The sequence below is a fragment of the Haemorhous mexicanus genome, chromosome 6 (genome assembly GCF_027477595.1).
Source record: "Haemorhous mexicanus isolate bHaeMex1 chromosome 6, bHaeMex1.pri, whole genome shotgun sequence".
Classification (NCBI taxonomy): domain Eukaryota; kingdom Metazoa; phylum Chordata; class Aves; order Passeriformes; family Fringillidae; genus Haemorhous; species Haemorhous mexicanus.
This window is the reverse complement of record NC_082346.1, coordinates 11,949,276-11,966,294: the sequence shown is the minus strand read 5'-3', so window position 1 is coordinate 11,966,294 and position 17,019 is coordinate 11,949,276. Positions and strand designations below refer to the sequence as shown.

At 55.2% G+C, this 17,019-nt stretch overlaps 2 protein-coding genes across 4 annotated transcripts; one reads left to right on the top strand and one right to left on the bottom strand.

Moving 5' to 3' along the window:
• Positions 1-409: 409 nt before the first annotated feature.
• On the bottom strand, positions 410-3,829 carry BET1L (Bet1 golgi vesicular membrane trafficking protein like). Of its 2 annotated transcripts, none has more exons than XM_059848656.1 (4): positions 3,697-3,829; positions 2,938-3,029; positions 2,208-2,264; positions 410-865 (listed from the first exon to the last, which is right to left on the bottom strand). In XM_059848656.1, the coding sequence occupies exons 1-4, from the start codon at positions 3,713-3,715 to the stop codon at positions 725-727; spliced, it is 309 nt and encodes a 102-aa protein (XP_059704639.1). In that variant the 5' UTR covers positions 3,716-3,829; the 3' UTR covers positions 410-724. The 2 variants fall into 2 exon arrangements, with proteins under 2 accessions (XP_059704639.1, XP_059704638.1); XM_059848655.1 differs by lacking the exon at positions 410-865 and adding an exon at positions 990-1,961.
• Positions 3,746-15,835, top strand: RIC8A (RIC8 guanine nucleotide exchange factor A). 2 transcript variants are annotated; one of them, XM_059848643.1, is made up of 11 exons: positions 3,746-3,882; positions 5,281-5,460; positions 7,701-7,748; positions 9,795-10,409; positions 10,749-10,843; positions 11,632-11,782; positions 12,385-12,480; positions 12,630-12,774; positions 13,113-13,257; positions 13,943-14,062; positions 14,804-15,835. In XM_059848643.1, exons 2-11 carry the CDS (start codon positions 5,377-5,379, stop codon positions 14,922-14,924), a joined length of 1,620 nt encoding a protein of 539 aa, XP_059704626.1. In that variant the 5' UTR covers positions 3,746-3,882; positions 5,281-5,376; the 3' UTR covers positions 14,925-15,835. The 2 variants fall into 2 exon arrangements, with proteins under 2 accessions (XP_059704626.1, XP_059704627.1); XM_059848644.1 differs by lacking the exon at positions 3,746-3,882 and adding an exon at positions 4,445-4,827.
• The last annotated feature ends 1,184 nt before the right edge of the window (positions 15,836-17,019 follow it).

The window sequence follows — 17,019 nt, the reverse complement described above, 5'->3', positions numbered from 1 at the left end:
ACTTACCGGGGCCTGGGGCGGCTGCCACGGGGACGGAGCCGGCGCGGCCCGTGTCGTGCAGCGCCGTGGAGACAAGGACTGCCGTGAGGACGCAGACATGGGTGGAGACACCGACCCTCAAGGGGTGAGCGGCCGCTGGCACCCCCAGCACTGGGCCCGTGTCTCTCACCGTCCCTTTTCACCACTGTCCACCTGTCCGCAGGCCTCCCCAGTGTCCCCGTGAGTCCCCGGTGCATCCCCGTGCTCATCTCCCCGTGGCACTGGGTGGGGTCCTGGGGTCCCCCACCCCACCCAAGGGTCCCACTCCAACCCCGCGGTGGCTCCGGGTGACGCTGGAATTGGGCTGTGAGGCCGCAGGTACAACCAGGGGACTGACGTAGCACCTTGCACAAGGAACAAACATCTGGGATAAAAGGTCTAAAATCAGCTTTATTTACAGCAGAAAAGGCAAAAGAAACCCCGCCAAGGTGAGGGCCGGGCTGCTCCAGGGGCCTTTCATTGGGAGTCACCTGCTCCAGGAATCACAGGCCATTGATTCTTCCCAAGGGAAAGAGCCCAGAGCTGCCACGTTGCACCAGGAAAGCAGGAAGAGCCAGAGGAAGTTCCGGCTGCCTCCTTTCTCCTTGCCTTTCCCGGATGTTTTTTCCCAAACATGGAAAAGAGCATACCTAATCCAGCCAGGGTGTGTTTTGTGAGCAGTTTGGTACGTGGGACAACATTCCCTTCATAGCTGTGGACCCGAGTCAGCCCAAGGGCAAAGGAACTCCCAGTGGAAACAGGGAGAAAGCAAAGGAACACCCATCCATCCATGAAGAGGGTTTGCTGGAGAGTCTAAATCAGAGGAGGAGGAATGGCTGAGCCCTGGCTGTTACAGGAAGAGAGAAGAAAATAAGCAAGGCAGGGGCTCCTTTTGTACCTTCTAAACGCATAAACAAATCAGCAAATCCCTCCTTGATTCCCCCCCACTCCTGACAGCACTGAGAGGGGAATTCCACCTCACCTCAACCTCTGCTTTATTGTTGGCACTACGTCTCCACAAAGGGCTCTAAAACCAGGGCGGCACAGTAACCACAATTAACAATTCTGCCACTGGATTTCTTTACCCTGATTTAGTCACTCAATTTGCACATGTGTGGGAAGGTTCTGGAAGGTTCCACCCAAGTGCAAATCCATGTGGTTATGGACTGTGGCACTCCCTTCCCACAGGGTCCAGCATGATGAAGACAACCAAGCCAGGATTTAATGAAAGTCCTGCTCCCCTGCGCCTCTTCCCTGCCACAATCTGAGAGTATCCAGGCCCAGATCCATTGCTAATTCCACCCGAAGGCAGCACAGCACAGGTTTCCTTTCAGCCCAGGGAAATGGAGAGTGGCCACATGGAATGTCAGTCACACATTGGAACCCCCAAATCCCGTTAAGTCAGCATCCTAAATCCTACAGCTCGCAGAGCTCAGCTGGGCTGTGGAGTACCCACAAGTCCCTGGATTTGTTAGTTCCTGGTTTTCATTGAGGGAGGCGATGTGGAAGTGGCCCTTAGAAACAGCCCACAGGATGTGGACAAGGCAGGAGGTCACGGCCAGAGCCATGACCCCAAAATCCCATTAGACAAGAAGATCCCTTTGGAGCCAAACTTGTTTTGGAAGAGCTGTCTGGGCCCAGCCGGAGCGACGACGAGGAGCTGGAGGGAGGAAAATCACTGGGAAGGTGGAGGTGTGGCAGAAGGCTCCTCTGGAAAATGTGTGGGCAGGTCTGTGGACGGTGGGGTCTGGCCTGTCACATGCCCCAGGCTGGGCTCAGGTCCCCGCCCGGGACACCAGGTAGTAGAGGATGAAGAAGATGAGGATGAGCGCCACGGACACGGCCAGGAGCAGCCGGCGGTTGTCGCGGCCGGAGCGCGCCATGCCGGAGAAGCGCTTCACGCTGCCCGTCAGCAGCCCTGTCACACTCAGGAAATCCGAGTCCTGGCGGGAAAGGACACCTTGGAGGCCTTGCAGAATCGCAGAACTTCCCGAGTTTCCCAAGGAACATCCTGAGTCCTGAGGAACTCACGGGGACGAGCCAGTCCAGTTCCAAGCACTGCACAGGACACCCCAAGGATCCCGGTGCTGATTTAGGGCTTCTCCCTTAAGGGCTTTTGCTGTCCCAGCTCTCATCCCAGTTCCCTAATTTGCACAGAAAGCCCCATGTCCCGTTTCCCAGGTCCTTACCATGCCATCCAGGTAGCGGTTCTGTTCCTCAGCATCCTTGTCAATATCCAGAGCCAGCTGCAGGGCAAGGCAGGAAATGGGCATTAATGAGCTTTTAATGTCCAGAGAACCTCTAAAATTTGAAATGCAAATTATTTAAACAAGCTGCTGCTTTCCCAGCTCCAACAGACACAGAGGGGCTTCTCTGGTGCAGGAACAAGGAAAATGGCATTTCCCTGTCAGACAGGTGAAGCTCTGAAAATAAAGCCTGGCTGTCCAAATCTGCCAGCTAAAGAGGGGAGTTTAAAGCCTGGGACACAATGGCAGGAATTCAGCCTGTTCTTTTACACAGTGAGTCATTGCCTTCTTTCATGGTTTGTACTGAACTTTTAATAATAATTTAGACCTTAAAGCTTAAATCAAAGTGTTTGATGTTAATAGGAGCAAACCAGCTTTATGAACAGCTACGCAGAGACACAGGTATTTTCCAAAATTAATCTACCTGCCTTTTTTTCATTAATATTTCCCTGCGGATGTGAGCTTAGTAACACCCCTGTGTTCAGGTTGGACAGGGCTTGGAGCAACCTGGTCTAGTGGAAGGTGCCCCTGCCCATGGGGAGGGGTGGGACTGGATGAGCCTTAAGGTCCTTTCCAACCCAAACCTTTCCATGGTTCTGTGATCCCCAGCAGGACTCCCAGGTAATCAGAGCCTGTCCTTCCCCTCAACACCTGCTGTGACCTCGGCACTCACCGACTTCAGCCTGGTGACCTTGCTGGCCAGGCTGTCGGCCATCCGCTTGTTCTCCACGTCCAGCAGGTCCTCCATGGTGCTCGGACTCTGCCCTGGGGAGAAGAGCAAGGAGCACACATTGTCCCTGCCCTGCCACAGCACAGCTCTGTTCCTGTGACAGCCCCTCCTCGCACGGTTTGTGCTGTGAAATCCTCCGAAAATGTGACCAAAACACCACAGACTTCCCCCAGACAGGCCAGGGCAAGAACCCAGACTTGCACCCTGAATTGCCACCATGGCCCAGCAGCAGCTGCGGGGGTTCCATGGCCAGTGACATCCAGGGGCGAGATTTGGGTGAAACACGGCAAATGCAGGGTCCTTTGCTCCTCGGCCGTGTTGGGGTCTCTCGGCATTGCCCCCCATTGTGGGGCAGGTGGGGTCCAGGGGGGATTAGGAGTTCCGGGGCTATGGGGGCAGCTGGGGGCTCAAAGGGGCACTTAGGGTTTATGGGGGCGCTTAGGGGTTCAGGGGGGCAATTAAGGGTTACAGGGGGCAATTAGGGGTTGGGGGGGCAGCCCAGGACCCCAAAAAGGGCCCAGGTAGGCAATTAGGGCATACGGGGTGGGGGGTGGGGGGCTATTCCCGGGCTGTAGGGGAGAAATCGGGGCACTGCAAGAGGCCCCTGGGGTTCAGTGGGATCGGGAGTTCCTCCTCTCTCTGACCCGCTCCAGCCCCTTCTGCCCCCCAAACCCGCCCTGTCGCTGTCCCTTGTCCCCTCACCTCGGCCCCGCTCCGCCATGGCCGCCCCGGTCCGTCCCGCCCCGCCGGGCGGAGCCGCCACGAAATGTCCGCCCGCTCTTCCTCCTTCTCCTCCTCCTCCTTCCCCCCGGCACCGGGACCCTCGGGCCGCTCGCCCGGGCCGGGGCGGAAGGGCTGGAACTGCCCCCGAGGGATCCCGGGCCGCAGGTACGGCCAGCGCTCTGCCGGGGACGGGGGCGGGACAGGGGGCCGGGGGAGGAAACAGCGCCTTGGCGACAAAAAACGGGGGGAGCCGGGGACAAAAATGGGGCTTGGGGGACAAGACTAGGAGGCTGGGGACAAAAAGAAGTTTTGAGGAAATAATTAGGGGTTTGGGGGCCGAAAAATATAGATTTTTTGGGGAAAAAAATAGGGGCTTGGGACAAAAATAGAGGTTTGGGGGGGAAAGTAGGGGTTTAGGGACATAAACAGGGTTATGGGGACAAAAAAGGGGGCTTGGGATTTACCCAAATGGTGGGCGAAGGAGGTGGCAGTGTGAGGAAGCAGTAGGAGTATGGAAATTGGGATATGCCCAATGGTCCATTGGTTCATGTCATCCCCCCAAAAGTAGAGGTGGATCCCCTGCATCCCAGCCCCTGCCCATGGGGATGCTGTGTACCTGCCCCGGGGCAGCCCAGCCTCCCGTCTCCGTAGCTTTCCGCCTTCCAAAATGCAGGATCTGCCTCTTTTCGTCCCCCCGAAAAGCCCCTCTGGGGCTGCGTGGGCAGGAGGGCACAGCCCGTGTGATTCCCAAACCCCGGGGGCCCTGGGCCTGGGATCCCGGTTTGTTGAGCTCGGTATGACCAGCTCAGCCCCATCCTCATGGCAACACAGAAGCCGAACACATGTCCGAGCCCAAATCTCCTGGATTTCCCCCACTGCGAGCCACGTCCCAGCACCGTGGGCTCGCGTGGCTCCGAGAGCCGCTAAACCGGTGCCGTGTCCACAATAATCCCGCGGAGCTGCGCATCTGCTCGCTGGCAGTGTCGGCAGGGACATCCTCTCCCGGGGGCGAACGGCTCCGGACGCGCCTTTTGGCTGCGCCTGCAGGGATCGGCCATCATCCAAGCCGCCACCAAACCCTCCCCGGTCTGCTTCCCACCACCTGCCAAGGTAGCTCCGCTGGCAGCCGAAAGATGCTCTCCCGCCTGGCTGCCTCGCCGCTCCATCCCTTGTCACTCCACGGGAATGTTTCTGGCTTTATTTGTTATTTCCCCCCTGTGCGGCAGCAGAAATCAGGGCAGGCGGGGAGGAGGAGGAGGAGGAGGCAGGGAGCTATTTCAGGGAGCTGCTGTTATCTGCTCCACGTTAATCCCCAGCTGGTGGGGGGAAGCTTTTCCCTGAGTGCTTTCCTGGGAGGGCATATATTAAACATTGAAAAGCAAAGCGAGGAAGAAGAGGATTAGCGGGAGAGAGAGAGAGGAAGCTGGCTGCTGGCTTTGCTCGGGTTATCCATCTGCTCCACTTTTATGGATGCAGCAGTGTGAGCAATATCACTTGGGATTTTTTTGTGTTGCGTTTTTTTCCCTCCTTGTTCTCTCCACCACTTTCTCTCTTCCCTCTCAGAGGTCTGTGTGCCGAGCTGCTATTCCATCACCCTGGAAATCCCCTTGCTCCCCTTCCTCCGGCTGTGGGCTGTGCCGTAGCTGAGCTGTTGGGATAATGGAGCTCCAGGCTGTGGTATCCACGCTGGAAAGCGGGGAGCAGGACATGGTTCTCAAGGTTCTCCAGGTCTACAACCAAGAGGTGAGTGAGCATCAATGCTTCCCTCAGCTTAGGGACTCCTAAAAAAATTATTATCCAGATCCCAAGTAAAGCCTGGCCGGGAAATAAGAGTCAGGGTGATGACTGAGTAGGAGGGGCTTTTTTGTTAAGGCAGTTTTGGAGATGCTGAGAGAGTCCAGGGAGGAGCTGCAGGTGAAAGGATATTGGGATTTGCAAGTCAAAAGATGGTTGGAGGTGACTGCTGGGATCTCGTATGGGCACAGCTGTGAAGGCAGTAAATAATGAATGTAGAATATCAAACCCCAATGATCTGGAAGCAGAGATGGGAGCATTTCTAGCCTTAAAGTAGGAAAAGATTATCCGTGGTGGTAAATCTCTGCTTGGAGAGAGGAGACTGAGGGGAGACCTCAGCTGTTTACAGCTTCCTCCTGAGGTGCTGTGGAGGGGCAGCTCCAATCTCTGCTCTCTGACCAGTGTCAGGACTCAAGGGAACAGCTGGAGAGGTTTAGGTTATATATTAGGAAAAGGTTCTTTCCCCAGAGGGTGGTTGGGCACTGAGCAGGCTCCCCAGGGAGTGGGCACAGCCCCAAGGCTGCTGGAGCTCCAGGAGCGTTTGGACAACCCTCTCAGGCATAGGGTGGGATTGTCGTGGTGTCTGCACAGGGCCAGGAGCTGGACTGAATGGATCGTGTGGGTTCCTTCCAGCTCAGGATCTTCTATGGCTCTCTGAAATCCTGTTTGAAACAGACTCTGGTTGTCAGGGAAATTTCCTTCGGAGGTTTCCCCTGAGAGGGGCTGGCCCTGTGGATCACTCTGACTCACTCTGCACCAGGCTGGAGTAGGTGGAAGCCAGGAGGGAAAACCTGAGGAATATTTTGCAAGAGTGTGTGTGAGAGAGAGAGTGTGGATCTATTCCTAACAGTCAGATTTGGAATGGGGAGATGTTGGCCAAGAAGGAGCAGGTGTCTGTTAAGGACAGCACTGAGGATTAACAGCAGCAGCAGCAGGTGCAGCACCAGCATCCTTGGGGTGAAAGCAGTGTCTGTGCGCCCCCAAACCGTGATATTTCCTGTTGGATTCCCCCAGCTGGATCCTTCCTGGGGTATCAAGCCTAGGGAACTGCTAGCACAGGGTTTGCTGGCCCGTCTGGAGGAAATGGAGCAGTCAAAGAGGATTATGAAACTGCAGATAAACCTGGCACAGCCTGGCATTGCTTCTGCTGCAAGGCTGATGGTTCTGTATGCTTTTCCTGAGGATTTGTTTTAATTCACTGTTGTGCACACAGTTTTTGCTTGCTGGGAATATACTACTGCTAAAGCAAAACCCCAGGTGTGGCCAAAATATCCCCAAATGGGATTACAGCCTGAAAACAGGATGTGCTGAGGGAAGAACAAGCAGCCTGCTTATGGAGCACAGCGGTGCCAGGACTGAGCTCCTGGTAGTGGGGATGGATCAGCTCACACCCAGCCTGGCTGGAGTACACCTGTCCTGCCCCCACACCTGGGACTGCTCCAGGCACTGTGTCCATCGCTGCTTCCAGGCTGGACAGAACCCTGGGCTCTTGGTGACTGCACACACATAATCAGTGTTTTATGGATTTTAAATGTTTTTGTACTCCAAGCTGGGATCAAACGCTCTCTTGGTATGAACAAGGATTGCCTCAATGACTGGGAGGTGCTGCTTCTCCCCAGGCACCTGTGATCTCCAGTTCCATGGGAGCAGGTTTGGTCAGGAAGGAGACTGGCAGTGAAGAACAAACAAAGTAGCAAGAGAAACACAGTGAATGGAGATCAGGAGTGTTTGTCACCATGGGGACAGGATGGAGTGTGGAGATCAAGTCCCTTGTGTTTAAAGAACAACCTGGGTAACCACAAGGATCCATTCCCATGTACCAAGGAGACAGGACTTCTTTGGGTCAGGAAAAGGAATAATAAATATCAAGGGGAGGATGTGTAGGCACAGCTCAGTGGTATCACTGAGCAGGGGAATTACCAGCTCTTATAGGATATTGGGATTGGGATGAGTACCCACTGTGCTGCTGCAGTATTTAAACTAAATCCACCTGTCAGCTGGCCTGTGGCATTGCACTGGTGCTGTGGATCCAGGGGTGATGCCCACAATGTGGGGGGGACTGTCAGGAGATGGTGTGTTTGCTGTTGCAGCATGTTTTGGACCCACTGCTTTCCAGCTGAATGGCTCTGCTCTGGTCCCATGGGGTTTTAACCTATTCCTCTTTCTGATTGATTTTGTTTTTCCCACAGAAATCTCAGTGCTTCATCTTCGAGGATGAGGAGCGGGAAGAGAGGAAGGTAGGCACAGGCTGCTTGCTTTCCTCCTCTGGTCAGTGTGTAAATTTGCTGCTCTGTACTCATGTCCAGCTGGGCTTGGCAAGTAGCTCCCACAGGAGAAGAAATGAGAGTTTTCCATTGACTTGGTTAGGGAATTGTGTGCTTGGAGTGTCTGGCTCTGTTTTTTCCATCAGTAGTTGGTGGTTTTGGATAAAGGTCAGCATCCATCTGACACTAGCAATGGTTCCATGATCCATTTAGTCCCAGACATGGCTGTGATCTCTGGTGTCTCTGGACAGGGATCACAGCAGTGCTGGCTCTGGGAGAGGGTGAGGGGCTCCACTGGGAGCCAACAGTGGGATTTGCCAGGAGCTGTGTATTAGCAAATCCTTTGAGCTGGTGTAATCTGGCACTTGGAGGGAAGGACACTCTGCCTGCTCATTCCCACTCCTGCAGCATTTTGTGACAGGGCAGGCCTCAGCCTGGCTGTTCTGCCATAAAAATTACTGTTTTCCCTGGATTATTTTCCAGCTGGCTCAGTTCTGTGGTCAGTTCACTGGTGGATGGTGCCAATGCCTGTTAGCACAGCAAGTGGTGTGGAGAGCACGACCTCCTTTGGCTGTGCCAGGGCCAGCTGCTGCCACATGGAGCATTCCAGGCACAGCCTGAAACGTGGTTCTGGATCTGATGAGATCTGAGCTCTTTGCCTTGCACTGACCCGCTGTGTCAGCTGGGACAATCACACAGGACGTGGCTTCAGGCACAGTGTCCCACTTTTAGGGTGTCTGCCATGAAAAATGAGATGAACATCACCGCTAGTTCCTGGTGCTTGGGTGTTCAGATGGTTCAGCTTCAGATACATACCCTGAGATCCCTTCCCGCTGAGCCAGCCTGAGGCTTTGGTTGCTGGGACTGTGTCTGAAATTTTGTCTCCCTGTGAGGAAGGAGAAGAGGAACAGCTGTACTTCATCATGTCCCCAGGATGTGAGTGTGGGGCACACCACAAGCCTCACGTTAAGGACTGAAGTTCAGTTTTTCTTCATTCCTTCCCTCAGTAGTTTCATTTCACCAGGGGAGAGTCAGATGGGATATCAGGAGGAATTTCTTCATGGAAAGGGTGGTCAGGGTTTGGAAGAGGCTGCCCAGGGAGGTGGTGTAGCCATCATCCATCTCTGGAGGTATTCAAGGAATGACTGTTCCATGCTCTGGTCTGGTTGTGAAGGTGCTGATTGGTCACAGGTTGGACTTGATGGTCTTGGAGGTCTTTTCCAACCTGGATGATTATGATTAATGATTCCAACCTTAATGATTTGATGATTATTTCAAAGTGTAACCAATGGGGCTGTTAAGCCAGTTACAAACCTCATTTTTTGTGATCTTTCACTCTTGTTACAGAAAGACCCATGCTCTGAGCTGTGTTGTGTTTGAGGTCTGGTGGGCTCCTCCAGCAGTGTGTGTGGGTTCCTGGTGTGATGTGAAGTGCTGCCACACGTGGTTCAGCTGTTGTTCAGCCTGAGCTGCCCGTGTCTGTGAGGCCTTACCTGTGCTTTGTACTGCTCCGTGACTCACTGTTCCCCATGAGCTTTGCAGCTCCAGTGAATTGTGTTAGTGGGGCTCTGCCAGTCTGTACCCATGGAAGATCTGGGCCAGTAGGTCTCCAGACAGCACTGAAATTAAGGAGATACTGCTTATTTGAATCTCCTGAGGTCTCTTCACCTTTTTTCCCAAGGCATCAGGTGCTCTCCTCACATCCCTTGGGTCCTGTGTCCCTCCCTTGTGCAGTGGGCAGGTCGGCCCTGTCAGCCTGAACCATCCTCACCAGGGCAGAGCTACAACAGTTTGTGCTCTCCCTTTGCACCCAACACCCTCGGCAAGACATTTTTCCTGGTTGTTCTTGCCCAAACTGGTCAGGATCAATGCCAGAGCCAGGCACTTACTGCACACTGCCAAGTGCACACCTGAGCAGGCCCAGGTGACACTCTGTTGTCCAGGACAGAGCATGCCAGGGCCGTAGGGAGCCCTGGGAAGTGTCAGTATCCAAGGCATTGCTTGTTTCCAACTGCACAGAAAATGGCCCAGCTGCTGATCAAGTTCTTGGAGAGGGAGCTGCAGCCATCCTGCCAGGTCACCTGCCTGGAGAGCATCCGCATCCTGTCCCGGGACAAGCACTGCCTCGACCCTTTCACCACCAAGGAAGGCCTGAAGACCCTCTCCAGGCACGCCGGCATCGATTACTCCGAGGAGCTCATCCGAGAGGTGCCAGACTTGGATGTAATCCTGGAATCCCTGAAATGCCTGTGCAACATCGTGTTCAGCAGCGCCATGGCACAGGAGCTGACGGCGGAGGGGCGGCTGGTGGTGGGCCTGGCGCGGCGCATCAAGCTCTACAACGAGCGGAGTCTTCCTCACGACATCAAGTTCTTCGACCTGCGCCTGCTGTTCCTGCTGACGGCCCTCAGGGTGGACATCCGGCAGCAGCTCGCCCAGGAGCTCCGGGGAATCAGCCTCATGACAGACACCCTGGAGCTGACCCTCGGGGTCAAGTGGTTGGACCCCTACGAAGTTGCCACCGAGGAGGGACTTCTCCCACCTTTGCCTCGGCAGGAGACGGAGCGAGCCATGGAGATCCTCAAAGTGCTCTTCAACATCACCTTTGATTCCAGCAAGAGGGAGGTGGACGAGGTGAGCTCCTTGGGCCCGTGGCTTTCATGTGTCTCTGGGCTCTGGCTTTGCAGGTTTTCTCCTCTCTTGCATTTTCTCATGTCCCAGACTGGTCCTTGTGCACCCGCAGGGTGATGAGGGACCCGGGTGTCCTTAGGGCACTGCCTCTGTCCAGTGAGTATTATCCCTTACTTTGCCTGTGCTTTTAGCATTCCCAAATGGAGAATTGAGAGTCTGCTTTCCATGGAACGCCCTGCAGTCCATGATCAGGCTGCTGGAGGGGAGAATGGGCTGCAGGCTTTGGGATGTGTGGGATGCCCTTTGCTGACTGAGGTGTTCCTTTCTCCATGCTGGGGCCAGGAAGATGCTGCTTTGTACAGGCACTTGGGTGCCCTCCTGCGCCACTGCCTCATGATCTCTGCCGACGGCGAGGACCGCACCGAGGAGTTCCACAGGTCTGTGTCGGGAGGAGCTTCACCTGGAGCTTTGCCAGCTCCCCCAGGCACATCCTGCCTCTCCCTGGGTGACTGGGAGGGACCCTCCTGACCAGCAGCTTTTGGGTTTAGCCTGGGGATCCCTCATGCTGCTGGAACTCAGAAACAGCCTTTCTTGCCCTGGGAATGCCATGTGGGAGTGCCATGGCCTCCTGACCCCTGAGATCTTGTTCCATGTTCTGTGTCAGGCTGTCCCAATGGTGACATCCACCTCAGTGGGCAACTGGCCAGAGAAGAAATACGCTGCTTTAAAACGTCCATGAGGTGGCCTTAATTAGTCTTAAGCCGTGCTGAGAAATCGGCTGTGTCATGTTGCCAAGCATTATTGGTGCAGGGGTTTCAGCATGGAGCAGGTGACACCACCCTGTCCCCAGGAATACATAGCTGGGGGGATCCCAAGCAGTGCTGGTGTGGAACATCAGGATTAGGAGTGACACAGGAGACTCCAGAGACAGACCTTGGACCACCCAGATTGGTCCTGCTTGGCTCTGTGTCAAGATCTGTGGGTTCTCAGATGTCACTAAGTATCTTTGGACTCTCAGCATATAGTTAGCTATCCAAAAAGCATCTTAAGTTATCCCCTTTCAGTGGTGTGAGGAGCTTGAGATGCTCCAAGAAAATTTGGATCACAGGGTCCTCATTAACTCCCACAAGTTAATGATGGGCCTTCATTTCTCCAGAGCTGAAGAACTTCTGTGAGCAAAGCTCCATCACTGCATGTTCACTTCTCTTCTCTTTCACACGTGCAGCCACACAGTCAACCTGCTGGGCAACCTGCCCCTGAAGTGTCTGGATGTGCTCCTGACTCCCAAAGTGCGGCCAGGCTCGCTGGAGTACATGGGCGTCAACATGGATGCGGTCAGCATCCTCCTGGACTTCCTGGAGCGGCGCCTGGACAGGGTGGGTGGTGGGGCTGCTTCTGCCCAAGGGTCCAGGGCACCTTTCCCTCAGCCAGGAAGAGCCTGGTGGGAGCAGCATACTTGGTTTGAAGTTAGGAGGGACAGCTTTTGGCAGAGCTGTGGTTGGTGGGACTAAACCGATATCCTTGAGCTGGGAAGGTGACTGCCATTGCTTTGAGGGCTGCAGGTAGTGAGATTGGTGGAACAGTGGATGATTAGCTGATAATTAACTGGGTGACTGACAAATCAGCCCTGTTTCACTCAGCAGTGATCCAGTGGGCAGTTCTGGAAACCTGAGTTCGTGTTATTTTTAAGCTGACTACAGTTTTCAGCCTTTGGAGTTGTTCCAAAGGGCCTCCAGATTTTACCACTGCACTTCTCTGCCCTGGATGCCCTGCCCAGATATTTCTGGCGCTGCCTGTGCCACAGCAGGTGGTGTGGGGAGGAAGGAGGCACTGAATGCCTGTGGCAGAGGTTGGGAAGCTCTGTGTCCATCCATCTCCCTGATGGTCTGTGCTCGTGTTCTCCAGCATGAGCCAGACATGAGCCAGACATGAGCTCAGCATGACTGACGTGCTGCTCCTTCTGGGGATGTTCCTGCAGGGCCACAAGCTGAAGGAGAGCTTGACCCCTGTGCTGAACCTGCTGACGGAGAGTGCCCGAGTCCACCGGCAGACCAGGAAGTTCCTGAAGGCCAGGGTATGCTGTGCTCAGCCCCACGTTCAGCGGTGCTGCCCTTAGGGGACGGGAGGCCAGCAGACCCCTGCTTGTGGCCACCCTCCAGACACCTCTGCTGTGGGTGGCTTTGGTAGCCACAGTGACCTGTCACCCTCGCTGTGGCCCCGCAGGTGCTGCCGCCGCTGCGGGACGTGCGGAACCGGCCGGAGGTGGGGAATTCCCTGCGGAACAAGCTGGTGAGGCTTATGACACACATCGACACCGACGTCAAGCACTGCGCCGCCGAGTTCCTCTTCGTGCTCTGCAAGGAGAGCGGTGAGTCCTGGGGGCTTTCACAGAGGGACCCTGAGATAGGGACCCTCTGCAGGGCTGCTGCCTTCCCTCAGAACAGCCCTGCTGAATGGGGAAAAGGGAGAGCTCCAGGAGCTCTGTGGGAAGGAGGCGGTGTCTCTCAGGCCAGCGGTGAGGGACAGGCTGTGCTGGAGGACATCCCAGCACCCTGCACACAGCCTGGCCCACGTTCAACTCCCACTCACGGGCCTTGATCCCTGTCAGCACCTCCATGGCCTGGAGATATGGCAAAACCATGCTGCTGGGGCTGGTGGGAGCACAGGAGTGGAGCACAGGGTAGTCTCTGTCCCTTCTCCCGGCAGTGTCCCGGTTTGTGAAGTACACGGGCTACGGGAATGCCGCGGGGCTGCTGGCGGCACGGGGCCTCATGGCCGGCGGCCGGGAAGAGGGGGAGTACTCGGAGGATGAAGACACGGACACGGAGGAGTACAAAGAGGCAAAGCCCAAGTAAAGGGATCCACTCCCCCTCTAGAACTCCCCTTCTCCCACACCTTCCTCCCTCTCCTGCTTTATCCCTCTTCATCCCTCTTCATGCACCTCCTGCCATCTCCCTGTTCTGCTCTTCCACGTGCAGCGGGGTGGAAGTGACCGTTTTTCCTACGCCTCTCCAGAGCTCAATGTTGCTACACACAGCTGGTTTTTGGTTCCTCTTTTTCCATTCCCTCTCTTTCTTTTTCCCTTCCCTCTCTTTTTTTTTTTTTCCTTTTCTCCTTTTCCTCTGCAGTGGGTGGCATCTTGAGGGTGGGGGATCCAGGCCTGTTGTGCCCACCCATGCATCTCCTATGTGCCTGTTCAGTGTCCCTGCAGATTTGGTTTGTTGGGATTTTCCCCATTAGCTATTGTCTCCTGCCTTGAGGAGAGGGAGGAAATGTCATCTGGCCTCATGTAGCTCATTTCTAGTGGCACTGGCATTGGCAGGAGGGGATGTTAGAGAAAAGGGAGGTGTTTGTAAGGATGTAGGTCAGAATCCCTAGTAGCGCTGTGTTGGCACTTGGGGCTCAGGGCACGAGCAGCAGTGACAGCCAGTCCTGCTATGCCATTCCTCTGCTCCATGAGGCTCAGAAGGATTCTAAATAGCCTTTTGTCACCTGCTGTCCCCTCCTGAACCCTGGCCTCACTGCTTTCTGTGCAGCATCAACCCTGTGACGGGACGCGTGGAGGAGAAGCTGCCCAACCCCATGGAAGGGATGACGGAGGAGCAGAAGGAGCATGAAGCCATGAAATTGGTCAACATGTTTGACAAGTTGTCCAGGTACTGGGACATGTGTGTGTCAGAGGGTACATCTGTCACAAACCTTTCTTTGGCTGTGTTTCCAAGGCCTGGAGGGACCTAGGAGAGGGAGTGACAGAGGATATGTGGGGAAACTCTTCCCTTAGCATGGCTCCATGACATGCAAGGGGAAGCACTGCCAGCTTCTCCAGCTTTGGCATGATGGGACACTGTGGAATTCCTTGCTGTGCCTGCACTGTTCCCAAGCACCTGCTGCTCTCTAGGTTTGTCCAGGTGCTTGGGAAGGACAGCAGCCTCTGTCCTGGCAATGCAGCTCAGGAGGAAGCAGCATTTTGGGGACAGATGGCAGCCAGTGCCACCAGCCTCTTTCCCTGTTGGAGTGCTTTCTCCAAGTTATCTCTGACCCACAGGAGCCCAGCTGAGTTCAGGCTTTCAAGCGTAGGAGGGAAGTAAGTCCATCCTATGTTGGAGGGAAAGGAACAGGGACACCAGTGTGTTTTCCTCTGGGAATCCTGAACCACACAGAACAGGACTCTGGAAAGGAGCCAGTTCCAGGGAATAGGATTGTACTTCCAGGCCATTGCTTCGCCATGCTGGAAGTTTTAAGACTGGCACTGTCCCCACTTCTCAGAAGGGATCTTTAGTGGTGCCAGGGGTGTTCCACGCCATTTCCACAAGCCCCACCTTCCTGCTGTATTCCTGGTTTGTTCTCATGCTGTGCTGCAGCTCTGCCTCACCTTTCCCCTCTCCTCCTGGCTGCAGGGAGAAGGTGATCCAGCCCATGGGCATCACTCCGAGTGGCAACCTGGCGCCCATGGAGAACGCCATCCACAACATCGCTGACGAGCGCTCGTCCTCCGACTCGGACCTGGGACTGGACTGAGCCAGCTCCAGCCACTCTCCCTCGGAACTGGTGCTGCACCCAGGGGCTGGCACTGTGCCAGGACTCTCCCCGTGGGATCTGGGTCCAGCCTGGACCTCTCACAGCCCACCACATGGAACACCTGCCTCCTTCCCAGCTCCATAACCGCCTCTCCTTCCAGAGGTCTCTGTGACCTGGCTCCACCTCGGTCTCTCCTGTCAGCAGCCTTGAGGATTTCACACTCCAAATTGCTTCCAGGACTCTCCAGTAGGATTTTTGGTTTTTAAATATGTGCTCTTTGGGAAGAAGGGTCAGGGGGAGGCTCTTCCTGCCACTTCATCAGGGTTCAGTGATCCGCGGAGCCTCCTGGGGCTGTGTGTGTGCCCAGCCTCAGAGTGGGGGCTGCTCCCCAGGAATGCCATGGGAAGCAGGGCTCCCAGAGAGGGCTGTGGGCCTCCAGTAGGAATGGGATCTGCAGGGCATGGTGCAGGTGGCTGTATCTATGTCTGCACACCCAGAATGTGTGGGTGAGCAGAGCAGAGCCAGTGAGGCCTTGGAAGCTTCCAGCATTGCACTGGCCACAGGAGAGAGCGCGCAGGCAGCTGCCGGGAACGCTCTGATGTCCCTTCCCTGGCACTGGGCACTGTCCCTGTCACCACCCAGCTGGGTTTGGGCGTTCGCCTCTCCCCACCTCCTGCTTTCCAGACAAAAGGCCAATACCTGTGCTCTGTCCTTGGCTCATCCTTGCTGTCCCCAGGTCGCTGTGTCCCCCAGGGGCTGCTGTCTGGCCTGGTGTAGATTTCTCTTTATTTTTATTCCTGTTTTCTTTGGAAAGAAAATCTTCTCATTTGTCTCATGTATCTGAGTTCCCAACCTCCCGTCACGAGTAGGAATGCACAAGTGATGCTAGAATAAAGCTGACCTGACACATGGGAGTGTGGCACTGATTCCTCCCAGCAAGGATACCCCTGTGGCAGAGTATCCCGGGTGCTCTGTCCATATTTCCCTAGGAGCTGGGGATGCTCCTGAGCATGGTCTAAGAGGTGAAGAGCTGGAGGGGTGCTTTGTTTGGTTTTTCAGTTTCCACTGCTGAGGAAACTGGAGTTTGTTGAGGAAAACCTCGAGTGCTGTGTCCAGCTCTGGGCCCCTCGTGGCAAGAAGGATTTTGAGGGGTTGATGTCCAAGGGAGGGAATGGAGCTGGGGAAGGGTCTGGAGCACAAGGAGCTGAGAGGGCTCAGCCTGGAGAAATGGAGGCTCAGGGGGAACCTTCTGCCTCTCCACAACTCCCTGACAGGAGAGTGCACCTCCCAGGGAGCAAGGGACGGGACAAGAGGAAATGGCCTCAGGCTCTGCCACGGGTGGTTCAGGTTGAACAACAGTAAGAATTTCCTCATGGAAAGGCCTGCCCAGGGAGGTGGTGGGGTCTCTGTCCCTGGAGGTGTCCGGGGAAGGTCTGGACATGGCACTCAGTGCTTTGGGCTGGTGACAAGGTAGGGATCAGTCACAGGTTGGACTCGATGATTTTGGACGTCTTTCCCAGCCTGGATGATTCTGTTTTGTTCCTGACTGACGACCCCCAAGCACCATTCCAGGCTGCTGGGCTGGGGACAGCCCTGCTGTGTCACAATGTGGCTTTTAGGCCAATTACATATTTCTCTTTTTTTTTTTTTTAACTAGCAAACCCCCCTCCCCAGCCCTTCTGTGTGCAAGCACAGACCCTGATCCCTTCCCAGCTGTTGAAGCTTTCCCAAGCTTTACGTGCAAAAGGAAAAGGGGGGTTTGGTGTTATTAATGCAGCTGCTTCTGATATTGTTTCAATTTTTCAGAGTGCTTAAATCCCTAAGAACAGCTGCCAAGCCTGGCCTGGAATGCCCTGGAGCAGGGGCTGAGCTTGGCACTGGGTGTTTTGGGAGGAGGTGTTCATAGAATCATGGAACTCTATTTTGGAGGCAGCAGCTAAGTCCCACCATTTCCAGTGTGGATGTGCCACAAGGCTCTGCATTGTGTTGTGGCAGGTGTGGGACAGAGCAGGACGTGGCTGCAGCCCTGTGACACTGCCACCCCCCAGGATGGCATCTACAGCAGGAAAAGGCACTTGTGTGAGGGGAAAAAGGT